We start from the raw sequence: 16,356 nt of genomic DNA, 5'->3' as shown, positions 1-16,356 counted from the left end.
TATTAAATCGATTAGAATTTTTAAAAAACCGACCAGTTCGGTTTTTGTTTTATAAGTCTGACCGGAAAAAACCAAGTCAAACTGGAAAAAACCAAGCAAAAGTTGAAAAAACCGAGCCAAACCGGAAAAAACCAAGCCAAACTGGAGAAAACCGAGTCAAACGAAAAAAATTGAGCCAAACCGGAACTGGTCGGTTCGAACCGGTTTTTATTCTAAAATAATCGAACCAAAACAGGTTAGTTTGAATCGGTTTCAGTTCAGTTTTGTTTTTTTTTCAAATTTTAGTTTGATTTTTTTTGATAAAAACCAAACCAAACTGAAAATAACCTCTCCTTGCCACAATACTTTAACTTCCATACGTCATTTCAATTCTTTTTTCAAAATATTAAAACCACGTCCGGAAAACAAATACTCTCTATGTGTAACTTTTGTTTTTATATACTTTTTAAAAATATATTTATTTTATTTCTTAATACTTTTTATTATTTTAATATAAAAAAATCATTCTAATATTTTTCTTTCTCCAGATCCTTTGCAAAGTTTCCACAACAACTGGGCACGCCTCACTCAAATAGCAATCTGGATTTTTTTAAAAAACACCTTCATCATTATAATCTTGTATAACCACAGTTTAAATATAAAAACAAAAAACTATCAAAGAATTAAAAAGAACTGAAAAAGTGAAATGAAAAGATGATGATAAACTATATCCATATAAATTAACATGCAAAATATACTAACACATGTAATGAATACAATCATAATAAGTTAACCCAACTAATGATTTGTCCTTTTTTTATTTTTTTTCCGGTTGGACTTTTATTGGATCTTAATTGACCACAAACCAAATTAATTCTAGATGCAAATAAAAGAGTTATAAAATAATTTAAACAAAAACTTTGAAAATAATTTAGAAAAAATAAGGGACCGAAAAAGTCTAAATTTATAAACTAGATGATTAAAGTGTATTTTTAACATCAACTTTAAAAACACAATCTATTTTCAGTATCTTTTTTAAGTTGGTCCTATCTTTTAATTTTGTTCCAAGCCAATAAATTTAAAACAATTAGGAGTTAATTTTGCAATCAAATGATTCAATTGAAAAAAAAAAAGAGTTAAGAAAACAAAGTGAAAAATATAAATAGGCTCCGCTCCGGTCTTCAAACCCGGCCCCGCGGGTCAATCCAGAATCCCGTCGACCCGATGGTTGGACCGGTTCGGATTTATTAAAAAACTAATCAGTGCAACAACCCGGTAAAAACCAGTTAACCCGGGCGGCCCAGGCGAACCCGGACAAGACCCGGTATATATACACACACCATGGCGTTTATCACCCGCCGAAATCTCTTATTTTCCACCTCTTCCTCCATACAATGGAACACAAGCATCCACAGACTTCACTAGGCAGTTTCGGAGTCCAGTAAAAAAGTTGACACTCGTTTGTTCTTTACCATATCTGTCAACCTCCTTAACTGCAGTAGTACTGATAAATCTTGCGCGGGTCCCTTTGGTAAGAGGTTTGCAGCTAGTATGAATAACATTAGCTTTGTAACTCCTCCATCTTTGGATATCCTTCAAGCTTACTATTATGGGGTTGCTGGAGGAATTTTCCTCGTAAGCCTCCTAATGAGTTCAATTACACTGCTGAGAATCTCCCACCCCACCTTTTGACACCAAGTTTTGGTACTGAGGTGAGGGTTTTGGAGTACAATGCAAGTGTTGAGATCATTCTTCAAGGGACAAATGTATTAGCTGCTGATAAACATCCCATCCATTTACATGGCTATAGCTTTTACGTGGTTGGATGGGGATCTGGGAATTTTGACCTAAGGATCCTTCAAGATATAATCTTGTTGATCCACCTGAGGAGACTACAGTTGGAGTTCCTCATAATGGATGGGCAACGATCAGATTCAGAACAGATAACTTTCGACGGGTGATAAATAATTACTATTTATTTTTAGTATTGGCCCGAGTTAATCTATAAAATTAAAGAGACCGGGTCAATCCCAGGCGGGACTAATAACTATGCAATTGGTGCTGGCCATAATACTTTCACTTTCATCGCGTCGCCCGGGAAAAAATACTCAAGAATTCATCCATGTGTAACTTTTGTTTTTACATACTTTTCAAAAATATATTTATTTTATTTCTTAATACTTTTTATTATTTTAATATATTAATATAAAAGATAAAAAAATTATTCTAATTTATTTTTTTTAAAAAAATATATTTTTTAAATATCAAACTGATATTTTCTTTCTCCAGATTCTGTGCAAAGTTTCCACAACAACTGGGGTCCACGCGTTCACATTATTGAGGTCGAACAGGTTACTGATCCCGAAGTCTTCCAAGCTATTGTTGACCAATGTATTGAAAACACAAAAAAGAAAGAGATCGAACAGAGATTTTGCTTCAACTGCTCAATTTTGGAAACCATCCTTTGCAAAGACACAGTCGAGCATATTTGGGATTCCATGAAAAAGAAATATCAAGGTACAATAGGGCTAAGAGGCAGCAGTTTCGAACACTTCGTTCAGAGTTTGAAATGCTTAGAATGAAATCAGGAGAATTAATTATAGATTATTTTTCAAGAACGATGAAAATCGTTAATAAAATGTGAATCGAGGAAGATAAGACAGAGGACGTTCTCGTTGTTGAGAAGATTTTCAATAACGATGGCAATCGTTAATTTTGTTGTGTGTGCTATAGAAAAAGCTAATGATGGATGAATCAGAGGTGAGAAAATCACTAGACACCCAGTAGAGCATACAGAGATCGAGGTAGTCAATACTATTGGTGCTGATAAAAAAAAAAAAAAACAACAACCAAAATTAGAGGTGAAAAAAAAACTGGAAACTAATTAAACTGAAAAAATTATAAAATAGATAATTGAAAAAATCAAATCATAAAAAAACTGATTAAACCGATTAAAATTTTTAAAAAACCAACCGGTTCTGTTTCGGTTTTATAAGTCTGAAACCGAAAAAACGAATCGAACCGAACCCAAATAGAAAAAACCGAGCCAAACCGGAAAAAAACCAAGCCAAACTACAAAAAACCAAGCCAAACCGGAAAAAAACCCAGCCAAACTGGAAAAAACTGAGTCAAACGGAAAAAAATTGAGCCAAACTAGAACCAGTCTATTTGAACCGGTTGTTATTCTAAAATAATCGAACCAAAATCGGTCAATTTAAACTGGTTTGAATTCAATTTTTTTTTTTTAATTTTAGTTTAATTATTTTATTTAATAAAAATCAAACTAAATTGAAAATAATCCCTCTTTACCCTACTACTTTAACTTCCACACGTCATTTCAATTCTTTTTTCAAAATATTAAAACCACGTCCGGAAAAAAAATACTCTCTATGTGTAACTTTTGTTTTTATATACTTTTTAAAAATATATTTATTTTATTTCTTTATACTTTTTATTATTTTAATATATAAAAAATCATTCTAATATTTTTCTTTCTCCATATCCTTTGCAAAATTTCCACAACAACTGGGTCCACACGTTAACAAACAACTGGGTCCACGCGTTCACATTATTGAGGTCGAACAGGTTACTGCTACCAAAGTCTTCCAAGTCAAGGGATATCCATTATTATTTTTTGCTTCAACTCCATTATTGTTTTTCCTCGAACCGTTCTTCTCTCTGTGCTATTACTGTAACAATCTCTTCCATATTATACCATTCTCTGTTCCATATACTCTTCTCTTGCCTGTGCTTTCTGCTCTTTTTTTCTGATCACTGCTCAGGGCAAGGCAGCTCTTGCAGGGCATCTTGAATCCAGGTTAAGTATTTTTACTTCATCTTCTTCGTCTGTTGGTGTTCCTGTTTTTCTCCTGCAACTATTGCTTGAATCTTTTTTAAGTAAAGGACAGGTTGTAGGATAACAATAACAAGGTGAATAATAATAATTTTTTTTCTCTCAGATCCCTTTTCTTTACTGATTGTTTAAGCGAACCAGTAACCAGACATTTAAAGAACCTCATTTTGCTGCCAGAAGCGTTCAGGTAAACTATTTATCTTTTTGTTGTTTGATTCATTCAAGTAAAACAGGTTATTAAATTACCAAGGGTCATAATTTTTGCATGTTATTTAATTAAGTATTTTGATCTAGGAAGTCATGATCCACCAAAATTTATTGCCTACTAATTAGTAAAATTAATTAAAATTGCTATTAATTGTGACTAAATGATCTCGAGAAAGTAGTGAAGGAAAGTGCCTAATTAAAATAAGTATTTCATCATCTGTGGAAAAAAATAAACGTAACCTTTTATTTTTTTTCTCCTCCTATAAACGCCAAGGACTTTGTATTTCAAGTTCCCTTCATCTTAATTAATAAATCATTTTCTTGTGTTTATTCCTAACAATATTATAAAGATTATGCGTGCTTACAATTTTTAAGAAGCTTAAAATATGAAAAATGCTTTTTTAAAATTGTATTTTATTAATCATTATATTTTTTTTATTTTTAAAAAGCTTAAAATATGAAATATATTAGAATATTAATCTTTTTTATTAATTATATTCTATTCTTTAATTTCTAAAACTTATTTATAATAAAATTATATTTTATTAATCATTATATTTTAATTTTGTACAAATAATTCTTAATATCCGAGCTTCATTAAGTTTTTAATATGTTTTCTTACATATAAATTATAATTCTAATTAAAATAAAATAAAATGAATAAAATTATTTAATTTATTATTAATTAAATAAATAAATTAATTTATATTTAAATATTAAACACGCAATTCAATATGTCATGACTCTACTGGAAAATTGATAAAACATTGACGGGTCCAAGCGTTAACATTTTTTATTTCAATATATTAATATAAAAAAAATCATTCTAATATATTTCTTTCTGCAGATCCTTTGCAAAGTTTCCACAACAACTGGGATCCACGCGTTAACATTATTGAGGTCGAACAGGTTACTGCTAACAAACTCTTCCAAGCTATTGTTGACCATTGTACTGAAAACACAGAACAGAAAAAATCAAACAGAGATTTTGCTTCCCCTCCATTATTGTTCGTGTTCCTGTTTTTCACCTGCAACTATTGCTTGAATCATTTTAAGTAAAGGACAGGTTGTTGTAGGATAACAATAACAAGGTGAATAATTGAATTTTTTACTCATAAGAAAAATTTTAATGTAAGATATTTAGATACACAAAGGCTTGTAATATGGGGAAAAATAGAGAATGAAGTCTAATTCCTTTACATTAATTTTTTTAAAAAATTATTAAAATGATATAAAAACACCCAAGGAGATCATGTGTATATATTTGGATAGATATTAAAATAAAATAGTTTAGATATTAAATAAATTAGTAGAATTAATTGTTGATTTTCCATAAAATTTACGGATTGTATTTTTTATATATAGATTATTTATTAGATTTATTAAAAATTATATTATGAATCACATAGAAAAAAAAAACTAATTGAAACCCTTTTAATAAATCAAGTTTTAGAATCATATAATATCAACTGTTAAATTAGGCTATAGATTTTGTATGAATATTGAGGTTGAATATAAATAGGACTTTCTTAGCATATAGTATTTGAAAGTTAAAAATAATTTTAGTATATTTTGAGATGAACTGTTGCTTTAAATTTTTATGTACTAATTTTAACTTTAAGAATAAAAAAAATGTTTGCAAGCCATAGGGTTTATGGTGAAAATTAAGATTATTTCTGTACAAAAAACTTAATGTTAAAGAGATAAATATGATGATTTTATGTGCTCTTACGAAATTATATGAAGCATATATATTACATAACTAATTACCGATAATTTAAACCACGTGGGAAACACTATGCAAGTCTACAGTATTTTTCCAATTTTTTCTTTATATACTAAATAATATATATAATAATTTATTACTATATAAACTAAAATATGTTTGTAGAAAATTATGCAGTTTTACTGTTTATCCCTTTATATTTTACTATGGATAATATTGTTTATTTTTTTAAGATTTGCTATAAATTTTATGGAAAATAAATATTAAATCCAGTTGAGTTCATGTTTTAGATTATGAGTTTTTATTATTATGATTGAATATAAATTTATGAAAAAACAAATATTAAATCTAGTTGAGTTCATAGTCTGGATTCACTTCACATGTTTTACTGTGAGTAGCACTGTTCACTTTGTTTTTTATTTTTATTTAAGGTGAAAAAATATTGAACTTGGTTGAGTTTATGATCCAATTACAGGTTTTTTTTTAAGGTTGAATATAAATTTAAGGAAAAATGGTTAATATTTTTAATTTAATGTGCTAATTTTATAAAAAAAAAATCTAAAACTTTTGTAAGGAAAAAAAAAGGCTTGGATTCAGTTCAATTTCCATTATGTACATCATTAAAACCGTTTTGATTTGTTGTTGAAAAATTAAAATTATTTCTTATTTAAACTTTTGTTTTGATTGGTCCATAATTCATTGGTTTTTTCCTTCTATTAATTGAACATACAACTTTCTGATGTTAACTCCCTCCATTAAGAGTAACTTCCTTTGATTTTTATTCAATGTTCCTTTGAATTTCTATTTTTTTTTATAGGGCATCGTGTTGAAATATCTTTTTCTGTTTTCTTTTCTATAGAGCCAGTGATCAAAATGAGTCGACCAAATGATCGTTTTTGGGAATATGTTGAAAAGATGGATGGTGGTAGCATGACGTGTACGTTTTGTGGGCATTGTTTTTCCCAAGGTACTTCCGTTACGAGGATCAAATTGCATTTGGCAAAAGTGAAAGGGCGTGGTGTTAAAATTTGTGAAAATGTTCCACCAGAAGTTCGAGATGCAGCTTGTGAAGCAATTGATGGCCCCCCAGAAAAGAAACTTAAAACTGTTGCAGGCTCAAGCACTAACGAGGTCGCTAATGCAATTTCAGCTTCAACGCAAGAACGGAACATTGAAGTGACACATGTAGAGATGGCACAACAAGGAGGACCTTTTTTCACTGGAGAACTTGCACGGGCAAATGATTTGATTGGAGCGGCTGAACTTGTGCAGCTGGAGAGAGGTAGTTCTCCTGAGAGGCCATCAATTAATCAAACAGATGAGCCTCGAGGAGATTCATCCCGACCAACAGATGATCAACTCTGTTCTCCATCCGTAAACAATGATGCCAATATGAACGATGTGCAGAACATGGTTGCATTCAGGATAGAACCAGTACCGGTTCAAGTGTTGGAACAAAGCAATGCAGAAGTTGACAGTTTGGCAGGGCATGCTGGAAGGATACAAGTGGGAGTTCATGGCATGGAACAAGGTGCGGAGGAAGAGAGAATTTGTCCGAACTCAGCGGCAAATGGCATGGAAAACACTGGTGATGGATCTAGTTATCATTCCAGGAGACTAATGATTGATGCACATGATAGTACAGGGGAAGCTACACAAAGAATAGATCTAGTGCAACGATTAGAAGAGGAAACTTGGGGTCAGATGAATGCAATCTCTGCTTTTTTAATGGGGGAGGAGGACGTGGAGAACAATCGTGGAAGATTAGTGCAGCCTGGCACAGGAGCTAGCTCTTCTGGAGGGGTTGCATGCAACACAAATGAGATTAAAGGATATGCACTTCCAACGAGAAAAATGGTGGGTCAAGCATTCGAAGAACATAAGAAGACTATCTCATCTTTGTTGATGCGCAATGAATTTTCAAGCATTGGCATCTATGGTATGGGTGGGGTGGGTAAGACCACATTGTTGACACATCTACATAATCAGCTTTTAAAAAGAGCAGACACTCCTGTTTACTGGATTACTGTTTCACAAGATACCAGCATTAATAAATTGCAGACAAGTTTGGCAAGACGGATTGATTTAGATCTTTCTACTGAAGATGAGGAGTTGTATAGAGCTTCCAAATTGTCAAAAGAATTAAAAAAGAAACAGAAATGGGTTCTGATTTTGGATGATTTGTGGGAGGCTTTTGACCTACAAAAGCTGGGAGTTCCTGACCAAGTTGAGGGATGCAAGCTGATTCTTACATCTCGATCAGAAAAAGTTTGTCAACAGATGAAAACCCAACACACCATCAAAGTGCAGCCTATTTTAGAGAGAGAAGCTTGGACTTTGTTTACTGAGAGACTTGGACATGACATAGCACTTTCCCCAGAAGTTAAACGAATTGCTGAGGATGTTGTAAGGGAATGTGCTGGTTTGCCACTGGGAATTATTACAATGGCAGGAAGCATGAGAGGAGTGGAGGAGCCACATGAGTGGAGGAATACATTGAAGAAATTGAAAGAATCAAAATGTAGGGAAATGGAAGATAAGGTATTCCGGTTATTGAGATTTAGTTATGATCAGTTAAATGATTTAGCATTACAACAATGTCTCTTGTATTGTGCATTGTATCCCGAAGATTATATGATTGAAAGGGAGGAGCTGATAGGTTATTTGATCGATGAGGGAATAATTGAAGGAATGAGGAGCAGGCAAGAAGCATTTGACGAGGGCCACACGATGCTTGATAAACTTGAAAAAGTTTGTTTATTGGAAAGAGCTGGTTATGGTGATTACGATAGATGTGTCAAGATGCATGACTTGATTAGGGACATGACCCACCAAATACTCCAAACAAACTCTCCAGTCATGGTTAGGGATTTTCTTCGAGGATTACCAGATGTGGATATGTGGAAAGAGAATCTAGTGAGAGTCTATCTGAAGGGTTGTAATGTCAAGGAAATTCCTTCTAGGCATTCACCAAGATGTCCCAATCTCTCAACTCTATTGCTATGTGATAATGAAGGGTTGCGATTTATTGCAGATTCGTTTTTCACACAATTGCATGGGCTCAAGGTTCTTGATCTGTCTCGTACAAGTATCACAGAATTGCCTGATTCTGTCTCTGAACTAGTGAGTCTCACTGCATTATTACTCGAAGATTGCAGTGATTTAAGGCATATACCACCATTAAAAATGCTCGGAGCACTGAAAAGGTTAGATCTCTCTGGTACTAGGTCGCTTGAAAAGATGCCTCAAGGCATGCAATGTCTATCCAACCTGAGGTATCTGAGGATGGATGGATGTGGTGTCAAGGAGTTTCCTAGTGGGATATTACCAAAACTCTCTCACCTGCAAGTCTTCATATTAGAGGAGATTGATGATGACTACGTTCCAGTAACAGTTAAAGGAAAAGAAGTAGGATGCTTGAGGGAGTTGGAAAAATTGGCATGCCATTTTGAAGGTCAATCTGACTTTGTGGAGTATCTCAATTCTCGGGATAAGACTCGATCACTAAGTACATACAGAATTTTCATAGGACCACTGGATGAAGATTATTATAATGAAATAACTGATTATGGCGGAAGTAAAACAGTTTGGTTGGGTAATTTGTGTAACAATGGAGATGGAGATTTTCAAGTCATGTTCCCTAATGACATTCAAGAACTTTTTATTTATAAATGTTCATGTGATGTTTCGTCTGGAATAGAGCATTCAATAGAACTGGAGGTCATCCACATTGAGGATTGCAATAGCATGGAGAGCTTGATTTCATCTTCTTGGTTTTGCCCTTCTCCAACACCATTTCCATCTTATAATGGTGTATTTTCTAGTCTTAAAGTGTTCAATTGCTCTGGATGTAGTAGTATGAAGAAGTTGTTCCCTCTTGTCTTGCTGCCAAACCTCGTAAACCTAGAAAAGATTACAGTTAGAGAATGTGAGAAAATGAAGGAGATAATAGGTGGAACAAGATCAGATGAAGAAAGCAGCAGCAGCAGCTCCGAATTCAAGCTCCCAAAGTTGAGAACTCTGGCATTGGAAGATTTACCAGAACTGAAAAGAATTTGTAGTGCACAGCTTATTTGCGATTCTCTCCGAGAAATTGAAGTAAGGAATTGCAACAGCATGGAGAGCTTGGTTCCATCTTCTTGGATTTGCCTCGTAAACCTAGAAAAGATTAGAGTAGAAGAATGTGAGAAGATGGAGGAGATAATAGGCGGAACAAGATCAGATGAAGAAAGCAGCAGCAGCAGCTCCGAATTCAAGCTCCCAAAGTTGAGAACTCTGGCATTGTTTAATTTACCAGAATTGAAAAGCAAATGGAGTGCAAAACTGAGGTGCGATTCTCTCCAACAAATTGAAGTAAGGAATTGCAACAGCATGGAGAGCTTGGTTCCATCTTCTTGGATTCCCCTCGTAAACCTAGAAAAGATTAGAGTAGAAGAATGTGAGAAGATGGAGGAGATAATAGGCGGAACAAGATCAGATGAAGAAAGCAGGAGCAGCAGCTCCGAATTCAAGCTCCCAAAGTTGAGATCTCTGGCATTGAAAGATTTACCAGAACTGAAAAGAATTTGTAGTGCAAAGCTTATTTGCGATTCTCTCCGAGTAATTGAAGTAAGGAATTTCAACAGCATAGAGAGCTTGGTTCCATCTTCTTGGATTTCCCTCGTAAACCTAGGAATGATTATAGTTAGAGAATGTGAGAAGATGGAGGAGATAATAGGCGGAACAAGATCAGATGAAGAAAGCAGCAGCAGCAGCTCCGAATTCAAGCTCCCAAAGTTGAGATATCTGGTATTGTTTAATTTACCAGAACTGAAAAGAATTTGTAGTGCAAAACTGAGGTGCGATTCTCTCGAAAAAATTGTAGTACGGAACTGCAACAGCATGGAGAGCTTGGTTCCATCTTCTTGGATTTGCCTCGTAAACCTAGAAAAGATTACAGTTGGAGAATGTGAGAAGATGGAGGAGATAATAGGCGGAACAAGATCAGATGAAGAAAGCAGCAGCAGCAGCTCCAAATTCAAGCTCCCAAAGTTGAGAACTCTGGCATTGTTTAATTTACCAGAACTGAAAAGAATTTGTAGTGCACAGCTTATTTGCGATTCTCTCCGAGAAATTGAAGTAAGGAATTGCAACAGCATGGAGAGCTTGGTTCCATCTTCTTGGATTTGCCTCGTAAACCTCGAAAAGATTAGAGTAGAAGAATGTGAGAAGATGGAAGAGATAATAGGCGGAACAAGATCAGATGAAGAAAGCAGCAGCAGCAGCTCCGAATTCAAGCTCCCAAAGTTGAGAACTCTGGCATTGTTTAATTTACCAGAATTGAAAAGCAAATGGAGTGCAAAACTGAGGTGCGATTCTCTCCAACAAATTGAAGTAAGGAATTGCAACAGCATGGAGAGCTTGGTTCCATCTTGTTGGATTCCCCTCGTAAACCTAGAAAAGATTAGAGTAGAGGAATGTGAGAAGATGGAGGAGATAATAGGCGGAACAAGATCAGATGAAGAAAGCAGCAGCAGCAGCTCCGAATTCAAGCTCCTAAAGTTGAGAACTCTGGCATTGTTTAATTTACCAGAACTGAAAAGAATTTGTAGTGCAAAACTGAGGTGCGATTCTCTCCGAGAAATTGAAGTAAGGAATTGCAACAGCATGGAGAGCTTGGTTCCATCTTCTTGGATTTGCCTCGTAAACCTAGAAAAGATTACAGTTGGAGAATGTGAGAAAATGGAGGAGATAATAGGCGGAACAAGATCAGATGAAGAAAGCAGCAGCAGCAGCTCCAAATTCAAGCTCCCAAAGTTGAGATATCTGGCATTGTTTAATTTACCAGAACTGAAAAGAATTTGTAGTGCAAAACTGAGGTGCGATTCTCTCCAACAAATTGTAGTACGGAACTGCAACAGCATGGAGAGCTTGGTTCCATCTTCTTGGATTTGCCTCGTAAACCTGGTAGAGATTAGAGTAGAAGAATGTGAGAAGATGGAGGAGATAATAGGCGGAACAAGATCAGATGAAGAAAGCAGCAGCAGCAGCTCCGAATTCAAGCTCCCAAAGTTGAGAACTCTGGCATTGTTTAATTTACCAGAACTGAAAAGAATTTGTAGTGCAAAACTGAGGTGCGATTCTCTCCGAGAAATTGAAGTAAGGAATTGCAACAGCATGGAGAGCTTGGTTCCATCTTCTTGGATTTGCCTCGTAAACCTAGAAAAGATTACAGTTGGAGAATGTGAGAAAATGGAGGAGATAATAGGCGGAACAAGATCAGATGAAGAAAGCAGCAGCAGCATCACCGAATTCAAACTCCCAAAGTTAAGATCTCTGACATTGTTTAATTTACGAGAATTGAAAAGCAAATGGAGTGCAAAACTGAGGTGCGATTCTCTCCAACAAATTGAAGTAAGGAATTGCAATAGCATGGAGAGTTTGGTTCCATCTTCTTGGATTTCCCTCGTAAACCTAGAAAAGATTACAGTTAGAGGATGTGAGAAGATGGAGGAGATAATAGGTGGAACAAGATCAGATGAAGAAAGCAGCAGCAACAGCACCGAATTCAAACTCCCAAAGTTAAGAGAATTGGGCTTGATTGATTTACCAGAACTGAAAAGAATTTGTAGTGCAAAACTGATTTGTGATTCTCTCCGAATTATTGACGTACACACATGTGAGAAGCTCAATTTGTCTTCTATCTCCCCCTTCTATTGAAAAAATATATATACATCCAAAAGAATGGTGGGAGTCAGAAGTGGAGTGGGAGGATCCTAACGCTAAGGAAGTCCTTCGTCCCTTTATAGTGTTTTGGGCCGAGCCATTGGTAGGAAACGACTCCGCCTTCAATATAATATAATAGATATTGAATTCCTCTCTTTCTCTCACAATCTTAATTTAATTTGAATGAATTATTAGCCTCAACAACATCCATTGCTGTGTGTTTATATTAAATTTGACCCACAAGTATGATTAACCTAATGATTTTATTTTATCATTCCCAATCGTAGCACCTTTTATATTTGTCCCTTTAATTTTGAGACACTAATTAAATATTATCTAAAATTCCTCTTTTTATTTATTATTTATAGGAAGATGCTTAATTTGTTTATGTGGGATTGGATAACTATTGTCTTTTTAAAGGCTAGATTTTAAATGAGAATTTGATCAGCTTTAAAGTTTGTTCCTTTATAATAATTTGATAATCTTTTTGTAGATAATTTGACAGCCGGTGAAGGATTCCAAAGCTGCAGAATGTTTGTTGTTAAGGCATTTCAAGGAGAGATGATGCATCTGGGGAAGCTAAAGGGGATCCACACTCTGCATAGCTTCGGGCATGGAGACCCCCTGGCACAAGATGCGGTGGATTCTCCAGGAATCCTACTTTCTCTAGTCTCATGTCAGACAATTTCATATAATGCTTTTGAATTGAGTACCAAATTTATTATTGCTGTGGGATATCTGGGTACATAGCCTCTCTCTGTCTCTCTGAATCTTTCTGTCTACTTATAACCAATTCTCTTCCTGATTCAAGCCTTGTTGTCTGCATTAAGTTCCATCCACAAGGAAGCAAAAGAATGGCGTGAGTCAGTAGTGGAGTGGGAGCATCCTGATGCTGAGGATGTCCTTCACTTGGTCTCATGCATAGAGATATTAAGCCTGACAACTTACTGTTTCGTAGTGTACGTGAGTAGGATGCTCCTCCTAAGGCCACAGATTTTGAGCTCTCTGTAATAATCTATACGCCATGTATGGTACCTTGTACGCTTGTTTTGGTGTCACAGATTGAATGAATTTTTATTTTCATCAATGGATTTCACGTGTTCATTCACTGTGTTCTCTCGTTTGTCTCCACGTTTGCAGGTAAAAGATGGGGAAGACTTTTGAAAATGGATATGTAATATTAAACTTTAAATTATAATATTTTAATATAAAGAAAATTAAATAGTCATAGAAGAGAAGTGTACAAAAAGTGTTATTTAGTTTTAAGTAATCACAGATGGATAAGATAACAACAGATTTAAAACTAAAAAGTGTGCAAAAACATCCTCAAATCGGACCCGCACTCTTGTGTCCTTCCATCCCTGCACTGGTCTGCCATGTCAAGGTAGTTCAAAGCTATCAGCTACGTATATGATAGCTCAGCTCCTCTAGAATCTCCTGCGTCAGACTTCCTTCCATTAGTGTTGTCTAGACTTTGAAGCACCTACTGTTCAACTTGATTGTTTCAAGCTGGGATGGACTCGTATATTCTGTCCTTTTTTGTTCATCCTGTATCGCTCTGGGTGTGTTTTGATTGTAACCTTCTTCATTATTTCAATGATCACTGTGTTAATCATCATCTTGTTCATTATTCACTAAAAATGATAAGCAAATTTTTGGGTTGAAATTAGCTCTGCATTTCCCAATGAATTTAGTATCAAGCCCGTAAGAAATGAACAGTAATCTACTGAAGCTCAGTTACCGAATGTTGAAGTCTACTAATGATTATTTTCCAGGAGCAGCATGCAATCAACATCATTTAGCTTTCCACTAATGAAAGGCACACCAAGATATCTACCCAACTGGAACTAAGAGATTTTCCATAATTGAGAAGCCATATTTATTCCATACCAGCACAAAAGCGCTCGCATTTTGCTGGATTACGCCTTGTATAAACCAGATAACTGATAGATGAAATAGGCTGGGAAACCAATACAGATCTGCTGAATATTAATCCTTTGGAGAGATGGATGAGCTTGCCTAGAAAGATGAATGAGTTCATGAGTAGTTAAAATGACTTCAAGTTCTCTTTAGTCTAATCATGAATTAGATTTTAATTACTCTGTAATCTTTTTCTCCCCATATGTAATGAGATTGATGAATAAAAAGAATTGTCTTCCTCCATGTATCTCTCCCTCTTTCTTAACAAGTTAGAAGCATGAACAATTATTTGCTTTTCAAACTATAACGAGATCCATCAGCAAAATTCATGAGATCATCGATGAAAGACATAAGATATAGAGTTTATATGCTTTACCTTGAAATTAAACTAAACAAACAATTAATCTAAACCAACATTGGGTTCTTTTATTCATATCACTGATAAAAAAAAAAGATTTCAACAGTTATTTCTAAAATGCTATATATCAAGATTTCAACAGTGATTTTTTTTGGAGTTCATATCTTTATCACATTTTGCTCAAATTATGCTATATATCAAGACTTTTCTAAAATGAAAACCTTAGGGAGACAAAAGCAAATAAAAATTTGCATACAGGCAAAACAAATCCCAACCTATTGGCTCTTAGTAGATTCTAAAGCAAAGAAAGATTTGGCAGAACAAAATGTGATTTCTTCAAATAAAGGACATGCAGCGATTTCCTTGTGCAGCGATCAAAACTGGTTTGCCCTTGGTCCCTTTACAAATACAAACGTAGAACAAGTCCTAAATATCAAATAATTTGATAGATGAAAGCGTTCCAAGTTTTTGAGACTCTTAAGAAGTGGGAGCACTATATGATGGGTATTATATTGTATCATGAGGTGATGAAATTTTAAAATAATCAGAAAAGAATCAGAAATAAAATGCATGCAAGATGGGTAACTTCCTTGCGGCAGTTCCCAATAAAAATGGTGTATAAGATTGGAATTTAGAATAGAATTATTAATATTTTAAGTAGAAGAGTAGCCTAAAAAGTCTTCCAAGCTATTGTTGACCAATGTACCAAAAACACAAAAAAGAAAAATCAAAACAGAGATTCTGCTTCAACTTCATCAATAGTTTGCAAAAATAAATCAATTGATCTTTCTCAGTTTTTATAATCCATGTCTTATGGAGTTCGCACTATATTGACCCTTAACCTTGAGCTTTTTATAATTATTTTTCTGTTTTAACCTTTCTTTTTCCAATTAATGTAACTTCCATTAATTCTTATTTAATACTGTGACTTTCTTTTTCTATAGGAAAAAATGGTTCGATCAAACGATCTATTTTGGAATGATGTTGAAGATATGAATAATGGTGGCATGAAGTGTAAATTTTGTGGGCATTTATTTTCCGAGAATACTTCCATTTCTAGAATCAAATGGCATTTGTCAGGAGTGAAAGGGCGTGGTGTTAAAATATGTGAGAAAGTTCCTGAAAAAGTTCAAAATGTAGTGCGTGCTGCAATGGATGACACTCCAGAAAAAAAAAAACTTAAGACCGTAGGAGGCTCAAGCAATAACGAGGTCACCAATACAATTTTAGCTTCTGTCCAAGAACAAAACAATGATGAAGTGATGGCACAAGAAGGAGATGCTCTTTTCGTTGGTGCGCCCTGAACATTGGCTGCCCAGCTTCCCTGATGAAGACTTTGAGCTTCTGAGAGGTATTTTTTGATGAGGTTTAAAAATTCAAGTGATTATAAATAGGGTTTTTTATGGATGGATTGTTGTTTAATTATTTAGTTATTGTAATTTAATTCATTCACTCATTTTAGTGGTAGTTTGATATGAAAAATTAAAACGACAAATAGCTTGATGTGGGAAGCCAATTACTTGTAAGAAATCTTATTTTGATAATTAAAGAGACTCTTGGATATTTTAAGTAATTATGCTTGACACTCTTGCTAAAATGGCTGGTGCT

The 16,356-nt window shown here is 34.5% G+C and overlaps 1 protein-coding gene across 6 annotated transcripts; it reads left to right on the top strand.

The window, feature by feature from the left end:
- The first annotated feature begins 3,593 nt into the window (after positions 1-3,593).
- LOC133668531 (uncharacterized) lies at positions 3,594-13,557 on the top strand. 6 transcript variants are annotated; one of them, XM_062088447.1, is made up of 6 exons: positions 3,594-3,796; positions 3,939-4,019; positions 4,887-4,948; positions 6,625-6,732; positions 6,814-12,573; positions 12,964-13,557. In XM_062088447.1, exons 4-5 carry the CDS (start codon positions 6,639-6,641, stop codon positions 12,462-12,464), a joined length of 5,745 nt encoding a protein of 1,914 aa, XP_061944431.1. In that variant the 5' UTR covers positions 3,594-3,796; positions 3,939-4,019; positions 4,887-4,948; positions 6,625-6,638; the 3' UTR covers positions 12,465-12,573; positions 12,964-13,557. The 6 variants fall into 6 exon arrangements, with proteins under 6 accessions (XP_061944431.1, XP_061944430.1, XP_061944427.1 ...); XM_062088446.1 differs by having other exon boundaries at positions 6,625-12,573; positions 12,964-13,212; positions 13,301-13,557; XM_062088443.1 differs by having other exon boundaries at positions 4,887-4,939; positions 6,625-12,573.
- The last annotated feature ends 2,799 nt before the right edge of the window (positions 13,558-16,356 follow it).

Source organism: Populus nigra, chromosome 11 (genome assembly GCF_951802175.1).
Source record: "Populus nigra chromosome 11, ddPopNigr1.1, whole genome shotgun sequence".
In the NCBI taxonomy this organism is placed as follows: domain Eukaryota; kingdom Viridiplantae; phylum Streptophyta; class Magnoliopsida; order Malpighiales; family Salicaceae; genus Populus; species Populus nigra.
Note: the sequence above shows the minus strand (reverse complement) of the source record. Positions and strands in the feature narration are given on the sequence as shown.